This window comes from Artibeus jamaicensis, unplaced genomic scaffold (genome assembly GCF_021234435.1).
Source record: "Artibeus jamaicensis isolate MK-2021 breed Jamaican fruit bat unplaced genomic scaffold, CSHL_Jam_final scaffold_474, whole genome shotgun sequence".
Taxonomy (NCBI): Eukaryota; Metazoa; Chordata; class Mammalia; order Chiroptera; family Phyllostomidae; genus Artibeus; species Artibeus jamaicensis.
Window position 1 is genome coordinate 17,651,728 of NW_026522046.1, and position 15,842 is coordinate 17,667,569.

At 34.4% G+C, this 15,842-nt stretch overlaps 2 protein-coding genes across 20 annotated transcripts in view; one reads left to right on the forward strand and one right to left on the reverse strand.

The window, feature by feature from the left end:
• Nucleotides 1-15,842, forward strand: part of PHC3 (polyhomeotic homolog 3) — a 75,372-nt gene that overhangs the window by 39,305 nt on the left and 20,225 nt on the right. For all 14 annotated transcript variants that reach the window (XR_005081406.2, XR_005081407.2, XM_037137442.2 and 11 more), the window contains 3 exons: nt 2,415-2,565; nt 5,447-5,697; nt 9,042-9,201. Coding sequence is in view for 12 of the 14 variants with exons in the window: in XM_037137442.2 (XP_036993337.1) it covers nt 2,415-2,565; nt 5,447-5,697; nt 9,042-9,201 (562 nt within the window). In the remaining 2 variants the exon portion in view is untranslated. The remainder of the gene's footprint in view (nt 1-2,414; nt 2,566-5,446; nt 5,698-9,041; nt 9,202-15,842) is intronic.
• Nucleotides 1-15,842, reverse strand: part of GPR160 (G protein-coupled receptor 160) — a 108,474-nt gene that overhangs the window by 32,933 nt on the left and 59,699 nt on the right. For 3 of the 6 annotated variants that reach the window (XR_008390172.1, XR_005081409.2, XR_005081408.2), the window contains exons 4-6: nt 10,461-10,590; nt 5,462-5,695; nt 3,724-3,819 (exon numbers count right to left, since the gene is read on the reverse strand). The gene's annotated coding sequence lies outside the window, so the exon portion shown is untranslated. The remainder of the gene's footprint in view (nt 1-3,723; nt 3,820-5,461; nt 5,696-10,460; nt 10,591-15,842) is intronic. The other 3 variants (XR_008390171.1, XR_005081410.2, XR_005081411.2) reach the window with 3 other exon arrangements.

Genomic DNA, 15,842 nt, shown 5'->3' on the forward strand with positions numbered 1-15,842 from the left:
TACTTTATTGAGGTAAGTTTGGCAGGCATTGCTAGTTTTAGAGTAGTGGTTACAAGCTAAACAGAAATTGTGACGTGCAGTTTCCTAATTATCTTGTCAGCAAAACCTCTACTTCTTTGCTTTTTTCAGTATTTTAGTTGTTGCCTTTAGATTTTTTATGCTGATGCTGCCAGATATCTGTGACAGATCTGCTTTCGTCTGCTTCTTTTACTTATGAACTTATCTTGCGCTTACATGGGCGATTTAGAAGAATGTAATAATGAATGAATAATATTTTACAGCACTCTTTGATGGATTATTTCAGAATATGCTATTTGTGTATGCCTCTATCTTTTACAATTCTCATTTTTTAAAAATCAGAGTTCTATACGTGATCAAACTTTGATTCCTTAAAAGGTACTGTAGTAGGTGCTGGAGAAATTTGTGACAGCATTACTATTAAAGAGAGTTTAGCATTTTAAGAAAAGATAGTGATCTTTGGAGGAAAGGTAATGTCTCTAAGAAAGGAATACTACACATAGACACTGTTGAACTGGTGGGTAGATCCATACTTGTCTAGTGACCTCTGAATCAGTATTCCCACCACTCTACCAAACACGAGACATCAGTACTATAGCAAATGCCCCTCACTAGAAGGGTCCCCCCTTTAGCCCCAGGACTTTTTTTGGATGAGTTTCTCTGTATTGGGTATTATCTTCATTTAAAAAAAATTATGTACAGATATTAGGGGCTATCATTATTGCACATTGTACAGTAACAAACAACTGCTTTAACTTCTGAGGGTCCAGACATGAGTCAAGGAATCTGTTGGTGAAACAGATTTCCATATGCAGACTTATGAGCAAATATTTTTAAATGTCTACTTAGTAGCTAATTTAGATCACATTTCTGGATATTATACTTGATAGAAAATTATCAGTAACAATAAGATTTTTTAAAAAGTTCAAAGCAAAAGATTTCTTAATAGAGGCTTGGAAAGTTTCTTTTTTTTTTTTTTTAATATCACCGTGGTTAGATACGGTCTGGTTGTTCTGTTTCCAGAAACCTTGATCATTTTTGTATTTAATTTTATGTACTTCGAATCAAACTCTATCAATAGTTTGATTAAAAATACATATAATATGAGAAATAAAGTTTTTTGATAGTGTTGAAAGGTTTTTGTTTTAACATTTGTTAGAAATATTCATCAGTTTAGGTAAATAATCTTAAAAACTCACAAGCTATGTACATTTAAGTACATACAAAGCTTTGTACATAAAAGAAGGGAGATGAACTGCTTGTGGCTTTTTAAAAAACCTATTATTTCAAAAACAATGGTTAAATAAATAATAATGATGAATTATAATTCCTGTGTCAGTCCTTAGAAGTGGGTTTTGAAAATTCAGTTTTAGTCCTGGCTGGTGTGGCTCAGTGGATTGAGCGCGAGACTGTGAATTAAAGGGTGGCCAGTTCAATTCCAAGTCAGGGCATATATATGCCTGCGTTGTGGGCCAGGTCCTCAGTGGGGGGGTGCATGAGAGGCAACCACACACTGATGTTTCTTTCCCTCTCTTTCTCTCTCCTTTTCCCTCTCTAAAAATAAATAAATAAATAATTTAAAAAATCAGTCTTAATGTTATTGAAAAATTAATGTTATATTTTGTTGTATGGTTCCTCTCTGAGTGCTTTTGAACCCATGTTTAAGTATAATCTTTACTATTGAATAATAAGATAAGTTAAAGACTTAAAACTTTGTTATTATAGACCAGTATTAAAGAACTAAAATTAATGTATGAAATGGGTTAGGATGGTGTGTGTGTGTGGTATTTCAAGGACAGATATTTTCTGTTTACCTGATATTTGATTAAAAAAAGACACATTAGATTATTGAGTAAATCAGACTATTAAAGGAAGATATAATTATATGCATATCTTTTTTGTAGGTACTCAGATACTACCTTTTATAACTTAATCTTTCACGTACATATAATAAAGAGCCTTGGGTATAGTCCTTTAGGCAGTACATTTCCTGATATAGTGTGTGTCATTTTAGAGACTTAATATGCTTGTGAAAAATAGTATCTATTTTGATTTATCACAATTAGAAGTTAAAAAATTGTAAATTCTCCAAGTAGAGCATATAAAATCAAAACATTTCTTTTAATTCTCAAAATTGAAAATATGTCCTAACGTGGCTGTCACCTTTTGAAAACTTTAGTCATTTGTAACAAAGATACTGATCTACAACTTGGTTTTAGTGAACTATTGTCAATTACTTGTAAAACTTCATTTTTTAAGTTTTCAAACTATAAAATAATCATTTTGCCTTGTTTTAAATTTCAAAACACTTGGAATTTATTTTTCTTTAAGTTAAGAACACCTCATTAAATATATTTTTTAGCAACCTTTTAAGGCAGTACGGTTTGTCGTTGCAGGTTTATCAAGTAGAAGATGTGTGTGAAGAAGAAATGCCGGAAGAGTCAGATGAGTGTGTCCGGATGGACAGAACCCCACCACCACCCACACTGTCTCCGGCAGCTATTACTGTGGGGAGAGAAGATTTGACTTCTGAACATCCTTTGTTAGGTAAGGAAACATCAAACTGGGGGGAATGTTTTATTAAATAAATGTTAGTAATGGCAAAGTGGTTTTTCCCCACTACAGATGGTGTTAAACTAATTTGTTATGTAATTGATTGCAGTAAAACATACATTAGAATTAAAGATCTTTTTTTGAAGAGGAACAATTAGAACAGTTGATGAGGAACCACCCAAATGAAAAGCATATTGTAGCTTCCTAATTTTTATTGGTTTGTTACAGATGTGTTTCATATGATCAGATTCGTGTGTCAGGCTATTTTTAGCTTAAAAATTGGAATAAGTCAAAGTTCTATCAAAAGATTTCAATTATACTCTCCCCAAAGCACAAAGCATTCTAGGTCGTATCTGGCATTCCTCATAGTTGCTTGTAATCTAGACTCAATAAATGCTCTAAAAAGTGTTTTCTCCCATACAATACTTAGTAAGTCTCACTGATTCTTACTGGAGATGTATTAAAAATTTTTTGAGCTTAAGCATTGAAATTCTTATTCACTACTTGGGTGCTACTTTTAAGTTGAAGTAAATCTTTTATATTCTCCTGACAATATCCAAGTGACTGTCAGTATGATCTGTAAGCCCAGAGTCTTAGACCTAAAAAAGATACATTCTGTGTTAGGGTTTTTTATAAAAAATTATGAATATTATTTTAGGTCGGGGCTTGCAAATGCTCATGCTTTAAATCTTTTCTGCTGCCTGTTTTTGTATGGTCCATGAGCCAAGGATAGTTTTGAAATTTTTAAATGGTTTAAAAAAATCAAAAGCAGAGTAATATTTCCTGTCATGGGAAGATTATGTGAAATATAAATTCCATTGTGCTTTAAAAAAGTTCTCTACAATGCATCCATATTCATTTGTTCATATATTATCTGTGGCTACTTTTGTGCTATTGCAGCAAAGATGAGTAGTTGCAAAGATCACATTGTCCTTTATAGAAAGTTTGTTTACCCCTGATCCAGGTAATACCAATGTTGGTTCAGGCTTTGCTGTAAGTATTCTGTCCTATTGACTATCTCTTGGTCCTTGTGATCAGTGCAGGGAAGAAGGACGACTCTAACAGGCGTGAAAGCGAACTGTGGTGGGACACTGACTTTGCTGCTGAAGCCGCCCTTGCCCTTTCTTTTCCTCAACATGCCCTATCTCTTACCTTTCCATTCTCTCCAGCTTTCATTCCCTGCTGCAGATCTGATTCTCTGGAAAGCATAGAACAGGGAAACCAGTTTTCTTCCAATTTTTTCCCCTCCTGAGAAATAGAAAATGCTTAGTCAATAAAATTATGTAAAATATTTAAGACTGCAATAGCCTTTGTATATTCTAAACAATACTTCAAAAGACAGATTTAAGAAAATCTTAGCTATCGTATGAAATCTTTTTATTTTTGGTACACTGAAAATGGGTTTATGTTGCTGCAGATTTTCTGGAATTTTGGTTTAAAGGCAGAAATAGAAGGTTACAATAGTTGGGTAATAACCTTGCATTGTGACTGTAATTTAATTCCTATTGAGCATTACTAATGGTACTCAAAGGAAATTGTAAAATATTGGAAATATTGGGACGCAGGAATATCTTCACACATGAGGCAGGGCATGTAGTCTGAGATCCTGTCAAGCTTATCCCTCTGGCTAAATTGTTTAAGTACAATGTAGACTTTGAATCTTCCTATAATTTACTTCATGCTTATTATTCTTTTGTGTATATGAAGGGGGAAAGCAGGCAGGGTTATATTTAGAATAACTCATCAAATCATGAAATAAAATAACCTGCAAAATAGAGGGATTTGTTTCCACCTAGGATTCAGTTTTCATAAGTCTCTGTTCTTTTAAATTTTTTCTCAGCTGTCCATACTCACTGATATTCTTAGCTGTCGGGTGGTTTCATCTTCCCACTTCCATACAGGCAGTAAAGGTTTGGTGCCACCAAAGGGATCGGTAGGGAAAGTCTCCGTGATGACATGCTGTCAGGGCTGTCTTACTGTGGTCCTCCAGAGTTCGAAAGGGAGGAAGGGCAGTGATCCAGCCCAGCATTTTGCAGTTGCCTAGTAGTGCAGTGTTCCCCAAATTGACACATATAGTGCCGCTCGTATTTTAATGTTTAAAAAAAGAGAGAGCATTTGTGCATGGATTTGGATTAGCCTTATTGCTTGATCAGACCTGTGTAGTTCATTAAAACATTATTTATTCTATGTAGTTTATGATCCTTTTTATTTAAGCATACTTTGGAAGTACTTTTATTCCACCATACTATTTGGAATATATAACAGTAACATAGGGAATTTTATATCTATGTAGCTTAACATTTTTGAAAAAACAACCATTTTTGTATATTTTTAAAAAGATTATTTATTTATTTTTAGAGAGAGAGGAAGGGAGGGAGAAAAGTGAGAGAAGAGAGAAATATCAGTGGGAGAGAGAAGCATCAATGTGAAAGAAAAGCTTCAATGGCTTGCCTCTTGTATGCACCCCGACAGGGAACTGAACATGTAGCCCAGGCATGTACCCTGTCTGGGAATTGAACCAGCGACATTTCACTTTGAGGGATGACACCCAACCACCACATGGACCAAGGCAGTAATTGTTCTTAGGCTGACAGTCTAAAACATATTCATGCTTTATAGGACAGTTGTTTTTAACCATGACTAGAATGATAACTGAGTAAATTACCCCCTTATTCTGTCAAGGGGGGATAATAGTAGTTTTTGTCTCATAAGGTTATTGTGCAAGTTAAATGAGCTAATAAATATAAAGTATTTAGAATGATTTTTTGAGCATCAGATAGTAACTATTATATGATTAATGGTTATTAGTGATTATTTTAAAATTTTCTGTCATATTTGCCTGGGCTAAAATTTAAGAAATGATTTTTTTTTTCAGAGCAAGTGGAATTACCTGCTGTGGCATCAGTCAGCGCTTCAGTAATTAAATCGCCTTCAGATCCTTCACATGTTTCTGTTCCTCCTCCTCCACTCTTACTTCCAGCTGCTACCACAAGGAGTAACAGTACCTCTGTGCCCAGTGGCATTCCCAGTATAGAAAACAAACCTCCACAGGCCATTGTTAAACCACAGATCTTGACCCATGTTATTGAAGGCTTTGTGATTCAGGAGGGATTAGAGCCATTTCCTGTAAGTAACAAGGCAATTTATATTGTTTAAAAATTCATGTAACATTTTAAAAATTCAGTCTGTAATTCTCTAATAAAAAGCTTGTGATTTTATTTTAAAAAAATCACTCTTTTATCTAGAATTTATCTCTTTATATATATATATCATGTACATAATGCCAGATATACTTCTAGAATTTTATACTACATATTTAGATGTATAAACTAAGGAGGAAGACTTGAGTATATAAAGATACCAATTTATAATTTTTAGAGAAAGGTAGTTGGAAGGTTATTTCAATGAAATAAACTTTCTTATTTTTTCTTTTTAAGGGAACTGAAATGACAATGTGGTTTTTTTTGTATTTCTTGTATCATGTGATACTTTATAAACTTTAACTTGGGTATAGAAAATAACTTCCCAGTGACCTAATCCTTCTCAAGTTACCCAGTTTATGGTTTATAATTAGCAAATAGATACTCTAATTATTCTGTTTTTAAAAAGTCCTCACCTGAGGATATATTTGTTTATTTTAGACAGAGAGAGAAAGTGAGGGAGAGAGAGGGAAGAACATCGATATGAGAGAGAAATATCAATTGGATGCCTCCTGTATACACCCTGAAATAGTCTCGTTGTTCTTAAATCTCAGCCTTCAGTCAGATTTTTAAAAATGCTTTCAAATGTTCCCCTGGAAGTATCTATCACTAAAAGTCTTATAATTCGAGACTAGCTGTGTGTATTTTATGTGATACTATCTATAGGTGAACAGTTTCCTTAGAAAATAAATCAATTTATACTCCCACCAAAATTTTTAAAAAGTTTATTTTGAAGGTCTTTGAATCATCTGATTTTTGGAATTCATGGGTGGGGAAGATATGTGTTGGGATAGTTGGTTGCCTAATCAATTGCTTTGTTTTCAGTTTACTGTTTGTATTAAACTTGGATCTCTTGTAAGAAACCTGATGTAGTGAGTGCAGGCCCAGTCATTTCTCCCTGCTCCTCAGGGTTGCCATCCTGACTCTTACCTTTATGAAGTTGCTTAGTGTTTTTGATCTTCAGTTGCTCTTCCAGCTAATGGAGATGATACTTGGCTTTTAGGGTTAAGGTTGTTGTAAGGATTAAATATACATAAATTGTTCTGTGTAGTACCTGGCACTTAATAGGCATAGCTGTTATTATCAGTTATTACTAGTGACAGTTACAATGTTTTTTAAGATTACCAAAAAAAGGAAAATTTGGGAAACATACAGAAAAATCTCCACTAATACCACAATGTGTTTATATATACATGTATTTCTTACATGATCAAGATGATTATTATACATATAGTTTTGCTCCTTTCACTTTCAAGATACACTATGTTGAGCATTTATTTTCTCATGTGATTAATTGTACTTAAGTAATTAAAGTACTTAAATGTTTCTAAGTACTTTAGAAACATTTTGAAAAGTTACATAATATTCTACTTTATGTACAACCATAATATATGTAATCCATTATTATTGGACAGTTAGATTTTCATTTTTTTCACTATTCAAATAGTCCTGAAAGAAGTATCTTTGTATTTAAATTATCCACATTTAAAAAATTATCATGTTTCTTTGAAGTACAGCTATTGAATCATATTACATAAGTCTTCTTAAGATTCAATATATATTACTAAATCACTTATTAGAAAGATTATTTAAATTAACATACCAGAAGTGTATACCCTTATCAACAATGAATATTATAGTTTTTTACAGAAATAACTTTTATAAATTTTACTTGAGACATATTAAATATACTAACTGAAATGGACACAGTTTAAAAGTTTATGGATAATTATTCTCTAAAGTTAAGTGTACAAATTTCCAATACACTAAACATCAGTGAATTTTTTATTGTTAATTTTAATGTTAATGTTTGCAGATTTTTTCCATTTCTTAATTGTGATTATAGTGGATTTGGTTGCTGAACCTAAGAATGAGGAGACTTGAGTTCTAGTCTTGTTTTCACTTTTTAAAGAAATCAGCTAAACAGTTTGACTATTATATAGTTTTCTCATCTTATTTACTTATTTAAATTTAAGTATAGTTTGTGTACAGTATAGTGATTTGACATTTGTATACCTGACAGTGTAATCACTACAGTAAGTCTATCTAATAATTATCTGTCACCATTCAAAGTTATCACAGTATTATGGACTACAGTCACCTTTGCCTTTTCTCTCATCCCCTATCTCCTCCCCTCTGACAGCCATCAGTTTGATGTTTCTATGAGTCTTTTTGTTTTGTTTGTTCTGTTTATTTAGATTCCATGTAAGTGAAATCATATTAACTTTGTCTCTCTCTGTAGGACTTATTTCATTTAGCATAATATCCTCTAAGTCCATCCATGTTGTCACAAATGACAAGATTTTATTCCTTTTCATGGCTGAGTAACATTCCATTGTGTATGTACCACTTTATTTGTCTGTGGATGAACATTTGGTTGCTTCCATATCTTGGCTCTTGATGCTGCAGTAAATGATGCTGCAATGAACATAGGGCTGCATTTCTCGTTTTGAGTTAGTGTTTTGGGTTTCTTTGGCTATATACCCAGTAGTGGAATTCCTGGGTCAGATAATAGTTCTCTTTGTAGTTTTTTTAAGGAATCTCTGTACTGTTTTTTCACAGTGGCTGCATCAGTTTACACTCCCACCAACAGTGCATGAAAGTGCCCTTTTCTCCATGAAAGTGCTCTTTTCTCCACGAAAGTGCCTTTTTCTCCACATCCTCACCAACATTTGTTATTTGTTGACGTTTTGAAGGTAGCCATTCTGACTGTTGTGAGGTGGTATCTCATGGTGGTTTTGATTTGTATTTGCCTGATGATTAGTGATATTGACCATCTTCATTTGTCTGTTAGTCATCTGTATGGTTTTTTTTGGAGAATTATCTCATCATGCCCTCTGCCCATTTTTCTCCTTATCTATATAATCCACATAATAGTGATCTGTTCTGAGGAGATAACCCTACAAATAAAACTTTGCACATAAAAAATCTTAAAAGTTGTTGCAGAAAAAAATTAAAATGGCAAATAAAAATTTATTACTGATTTTTAAAGAAAAGACTTTTTCTTAACTACTTGCCTAAAAACTAGGATGCTAGTTTCTGTTCAACAGAGACTTTGAAGTATCCATATTGCTGACTACCTGAACTATGAAGTGTTTATGTTCAAATAGCCTAACCTTTTTCAAATAATAAAACACTTATTGACTGTATCTGATCAATTGAACAAGCAAATTATCATAGCTACTGTTCTTTTCAAGAGGTTTTTAACCAACTTATTTCTGAAAGTCTTTAAAAAGATTATTTGATTTTATTCTCTTCTCTTTTTTAAAGGTGAGTCGTTCATCTTTGCTAATAGAACAGCCTGTGAAGAAAAGGCCTCTTTTGGATAATCAGGTGATAAATTCTGTGTGTGTTCAGCCAGAGCTACAGAATAATACAAAGCATGCAGATAATTCATCTGACACCGAGATGGAAGACATGGTTGCTGAAGGTTTGTGGATTTTACTGAAGACACCCTTTGAATAGACTTTGGCTGTTATTGCTTGAAACAGGATGCGAATTTTTATTCCACACAGATTTTTTTACTTGGGAGTATTTATTCTCATTTAATCCCTTATTTGACTAAAATAATAGGAAAGCGAACCAGACTCTTAATGACCAAATAATAAAAATAACAAGCTAGGTACTAATTGTATATTGTCAGTTTCACTCATGAAAAAGAGTGTGGATGGGAAAAATTCCATTATACATGACAGTAATTCAACATTTTAGCATCAAAACAACCAATTTTCTGTCTTTATTTTTTCTAAGTCAACTTAAATAGATGGCTATTTTATTGAGTTTGCTTAAAAATTTAGAGCTGCGGGATTGTTTGGTTTTAGACTTTCCATATTCTGATGTTGGGTAACAGTTGGGTATTACAGTGGTGTTAAGGATGTACTTTCAGTCAAGAGGTGATTGAATTTGTTCGAAGGAAAATGTAACTAAATCCCTTAATGTCAAAGAATTTTTTTATAGACTTAATTCTCATAGTGAATATTCCATAAAAGTCAGAGTGGTGTACAAAATGACTGCAGTAGAGCAAATACAAATACTCGCAAAATTGTATATTTTATCTTTTATTGATTCTTAGCATGGTCCTGCAGTTCATGCAATTCAATTTAATTGTGCAACATTTAATATAGTCAGGGCTCTACAGTAGTGAATTAATTAACATCTCAGTGTAAACTATTATCCTCAATATATTAGCATATTTCATCTAAAACTAGTTTATTGATTTTTCAAATATTTATTGAGCATGCCAGTAAGCAAAATGGATGCTGTCTTTGCTCATAGTTTTTTTTTTTTAATATTTTATTTATTTCTCAAGAGAGGGGAAGGGAAGGAGAAAGAGTGGGAGAGAAATATCAGTGTATGGTTGCCTCTCATGCGTCCCCTGCTGGGAACTGGCCTGCAACCCAGGCATGTGCCCTGATTGGGAATCGAACCAGTGACCCTTTGCTTCACAGGCCCATGCTCAATCCACTGAGCTACGCCAGCCAGGGCTGCTCATAGTTTTTCTAATTCATACAAGGAAGGTACCTCTGTCATTGTTTGTAATTTATGAACTGTTGCAGCATAGTCATACCTTTACTTTTTATTTAAACAGCAAAGAGTATGGTAGTAATATAAAAGTTGGGTTCAGTTTGATGTCAACTAAAAAAATTTGAAATACATACAATTAGAATTGTATAATGAATCCCCACTCACTCAGATTCAGTGTTATCACCAATTTCGAAAATAGTTTTGCACACATGCTTCATCCATCTCTTTGGGCTTCTCCCTCCATCTCCTATTCTCTCTGTTGCTTTTCTCTTTTTCTTTTTTTCTTCATTTATTTCTGTTTAAAAAAAGCATAGTCCTTATTTTATTTTACTGATACATACTTTAGTGTGCATATCTAAAAACTGTACATTTTCTTATATAACACTATCACACAAAATAACAATAATAATTCTTCAGTGTTGTTTAGTAGTTGGTCCATATTCAGATTTCCCCAGTTTTTAATGGTATCAGTTGTATAATGTTCTTTTGGAGTTATTTTGTTCAAATCAGGATCCAAACAATGCCTGTGTTTTATCTTTTGCTATTAGGAGTCTAATTTCCTGAATACTTACTTGCTTTTATTTATATTGCAGTACATAGTATTTTATCTGAAAAAAATTTTCATTTGAGGTGAAGAGAAGTAGAGATGAATGGGCAGGGATTTTTTTCCTTGTCTATATCTACAGGAAGTATATGTATGAAAGTTCCAGGCTATAAAGCATACATATTGTTCTTCTGTGTGTACACATCGGAGAAAATAGGAAACTGCTTAGGAAGTGTCACGGCATATTTCATGGTATCCATGGTTTGTATAGAATAAATGTAGAGCATATGCTCCTGTGCTAGAACCTGAGAATATTCCCATCTGGTAGAAGCTAGCAAATCTCCCTAACAGGAAGATAACTACAGAGCAACATGTGGTAGCTTTTAAAATAGTTATGGAGACAGTAAGAATTTGAGACTTTAAAACTGAGTGAGATGATTGCTAGCTTGGTGAATTTTTTATAGAGATGGAATCTGACCTGGGTCTTAAATGATAAAGGACAGATTTAGTATAACAAACAGGAAGATCCTTTCAGGTTGGAACACTGTGAATAAATGCACAAGGGATGCTTAAGTGATTGGTAATTCAGGGAGGAGGCAGTGAAGAGCGATGGCGGGGTTAGAGAAGTGTAGTAGGAAGTGAGACTGATAGAGTCTCAGTTTCAGTACCTCAGATATTTGACTAAAGCCATAAGAGTTACCTTGTTAAGTGCATGGTTACTTTCCTGGCTGGTGTGGCTCAGGGGATTGTCTGCCAGCCTGCGAACCAAATGGTTGCTGGTTGGATTCCCAGTCAGGGCACATGCCTAGGTTGTGGGCCAGGTCCCTAGTAATGGGGCATGCGAGAGGCAATCACACATTGATTTTTCTCTTCCTTTCTTTCTCCCTCCCTTTCCCTCTGTCTAAAATAAATAAAAAAAATATTTTTATTAAAAAGAGGATGGTTACTGAAGTTTTTAGGCAGGTGATGTGAACAAGAGTGATTTTGGAAACTATGCTTGTCATTTATAGGATGAATGTAGAGGTTTGGTATGCAGTTGATACTTGTAGTCACAGTGAGGAAGAGGAAGAAAAGACTTGATGGAAGACAAGGCAAAAGGTAGTTTAGCAGGGTAACATTCCAGAGTAAGGAAAAGGAAGATTTAAAGACGATTAACCAACGAATAGTAAATAAGCCATGGAGATACAGTGAATATAGACAACAATACTGTGCTACAGTCATCAAACTTGCTAAGAAAGTGAAATTTAATTATCCCAACAACTAAAAAGGATAATTATTTAATATGATAGAGGTGGTAAATACTGGTACAACAGCAATCAGGATATGTAAGTGTATCAAATTAACACGTACACCTTAAGTTTACACAGTGTTACTGTTAAATATATGCAATAAAAAGGTGATTAATCTGTGTAATACTGAACATATTTTTACATAAACTGTGCCAAAATTTAAAGACTTCATAATTTAATTTATCAGTGTAATTTTATGAAGTGTTTCTATTACTGTGTCCATTAATATTTATGGGAAGTGCTACAGGGTTAGATGGTGAGATGCTTATATAGTGGCTTTGGTTTTAGTAGTCATATACAGTTTCATTCAGTATTCAGAAAGAACCTAATGTGAGGGTTATTCTCATTTTGAAGGATAAACTGTTTCTGTTTGGACTGGTTTTATAGCCAGAATCTCCAACCAGTAGACTGTGGCTACCAAAATATCTTAGGTCTTTTCTGGTAAATCATCACACTAATGGTTTCTGCCTCATTGCCTTCTTTTTGGTTGCTGGTCCTCAAGTGACCTCAGATCTTCAGGAAAAACAAAGTAACACCTCCTCTTACAAAATCGGAGACCTTTATCAGTTAAGATATTTGTTTGACCTCTTCATTAGAGTCCCAGAATAATATTTGATTAAATAAGGTGGAAGTGTAATTTTCTGTGATGCAGGCCAAAGGAAAGCAGTCTAGGTAGGGCTCCCTGATGTGGGCACCTCTGCAGTCCCTGGAATGTTGTTCTTATTTCCAAGATAGCTAATCTTCACCATCACATTCTAATCAGTGAGGCCGAGGAAAGGGAACTTGCAAGCATTTCCATTCAAATGTTGTTGGTCAGAAATTGTCCACACCTGGGGCAGAAATTGCTGTTTATTCTTAGTGGTCACATTCCTAGCTAAAAATTAGGATTTTGTCATTATGGGAGAAAAGTGAAGAGTGAATATTGGAGGATTAGAGCTGTCTCTGCCACAGAGTCCAGTCTTTATTAGCTAAAGCAGCAGTTTTTTGATTCATTTGGTGCTGTAGTTTTTGTTCACATATGTGAAGAGTAGCCTTGGTAAATTACCAAATTTGTTAAATTCTGATTAAACATTAGAGCAGGGATTTGGGGATCTGTTACTGTTCTTCTCATCTTTATGAGAAATAAAACTGATGATTTCTTTTTTGTTAGGATATTAACCCTTAGATCATACCTGTTTGGGATCTCCCCTCTATCACTAGCACAAACATTTCCTTCTCCTTTTTAAGGTACCATATTTTGCCATGTATAATGTGTGCTTTTTTGCCCAAATTTTTTAGGAAAATATAAGGATGCGCCTTATACACGGGTATAACGAGTACGTACCATGGGTATAATAATGGGTGTGATAATTCCACGTATAATGCACACAGAAACGTGGCAGCACATTATACATGGGGGCACATTATACACAGTAAAAGATGGTATTCTGTTATCAGCTGCTGCATATTGTCTGTTAATTAATAAAAGATTTGTTGAAACAAATCTTTCAGTATAGTCTGGAAATAGAACAACTTGAGGAATGTACCCTTTGGGGCTGGACTGGTGGCAGTCGTTGAGTAAAAAAGTCTGTCTCCAGTACGGGCTCTTCAAGGTTAGATCAAGTTACAAGCAATACAGAGTAAAAACAACACTCCTGGAAGCTAGGACATAAGGTCCCAGGAATGTGATGTTTTGCCACAGTTGGGTGAAAGCCCTCTCTAGATCAGTGAAAGGCGCAATTTTTATTTTACTTTGAAATAGTTTCAAAACTATTTCTTCCTCATTGCTACTAAATACATAACTTTTTCTTATGAAGGCAGTCTTGAGAATTTCCATAAAATGATCACTTGCCAGCTTATGATTCGATCAGGCATTGACAGTATAAGAGGTCCAGAAGGTATCCATCCATGCAATATGAAAAAGACATTTATTGAAGAAGATACAAGAAACATTGTAGGACAAGAAACAAGATACAAGAAACACAGGACAGTGATGCCTCAGTCCCCTTCAACATGGGCATCTTGGGACCTCACACAGTTCTGCCAGTCTCCATTAGCTGTCCTGTCTTATTTTCCTGAATCTTATGAATGGTCTGAAATCTCTTCCCTTTCAAAGGTGACTTTAGTTTTGGGAAAACCCATAAGTTGCAGGGCACCAAATCTGGGCTGTGTGGGGGCTGAGTCACCTGGGTGATCTGATGTTTCACAAAAAAACTCCATGACATGCATGTGTGAGCGGGCACATTGTCATGATGAAGCTGCCAATCAGTAGTTGCCTGTAGTTAAAACCTCTGAATCACATGAATAGTTTCCGTGGAGTAATGTTTAAGCTTAATGCAAACTTTGATGCAGATTTGTTGCTCTGCTTGCCCAGTCACTTTGAATGTGATGGCCACACAGTATACATGCTCACTCGGTGGCATCTACCACTCCTACTGATAGTACAGTGAAGTCCTCATTGTTCACACATGTGCATTCCAGTGCATTCTCCTTGTCTGCCAGGTTACATCGAAGTTGTGTGAACCATTCTTATTATATTAACAATGGATAGACTTTTTCTGGACAGACCTATTTGGATGTCCCTTGGAACTTCAAATATTTCACAGTATTTTGTTTTTAGTAGTTCTTGCTATCTTCATGTGATTTAGCACTTTGCAGTTTGCTTCTCCAATAATACTAAATAATCTGAGTGTTTAAGCTTATTAAGTACATGTTATCCAGGGCAACATTTCAGAGTCCCTTTCTTCATCTTAGTAAGTCATGGTTAATGAATAACATAGGAAGTAAGCACATATGGAGCTCACAACTAGAAGCTTTAGTTAATGGAGTACTTTTTTGCATAGGAATTTTGAGGATGCAAGACAATGGAAAAAAGATGGTGGATCTAAGAATTTTCAGTGAAGTATTTCCTAAGCACTTACAATTCTTGGTCCTGTTAGTTCTTTTGTGGAAAATAGGAAATGGAACTCTCACTTTTCTGTGCCTACCACCAGTTGGGCACTCACTTAGTCTTTACTGCAGTTCTTTGGAAAAGCATTATTAACTCCATTTTACAGATGAGAAAATTGTGGGTCATGAAGATTAAGTTGCTTGCTTACAGGTGACTGCTGCTGAATACTTGAGGATTTAGATAGTGTGGTTCAAAGAAAGGTATGGATATTGAGGTGGAGGAAGGACGTTCTAACTTAATAGAGAACATTCCTTACAAAAAGAAGCAGAGGTTAGAAATTACAGCTGTTTGTGATTTTAAAGATTAATCTAAGTTATTTTTGTTTTAATATGATACAACTAAAGGGGAGTATAGTGTAGGGAGTGTCGTATAATTAGATACATACATCTTTACATATTACACACTATGGATCTTTGAGAATGTTCATTGTTTTACATGCTCCTCTAAAATCAGTCATATCAAAACTTTACCTTCTTTTTGAAGTCATCCTTAGTCTCTCCAGTTAGGATTAAGTATTGTCTGCTACATAGCTCCACAGCACAGTGCAACAAAGTTCATATCCCACAAGGTGCCTTTTGAAAGTGTTCCTCCTGCGGGGTCGTGACTTTGTCTTGTTTATCTTCATTTGTCTTGCAGTGCAAATAAACTTATTTGCACATTTTAGATATGTTGGATTCTTAGCATAACAGACCTTTAAAGTATATTACTTATGTATATAGAGAGAACGCCATAAATTTTTTATTAAGGAGAGAGCAGGAATTTTGATGGAGGTGATTGTTTTTGGA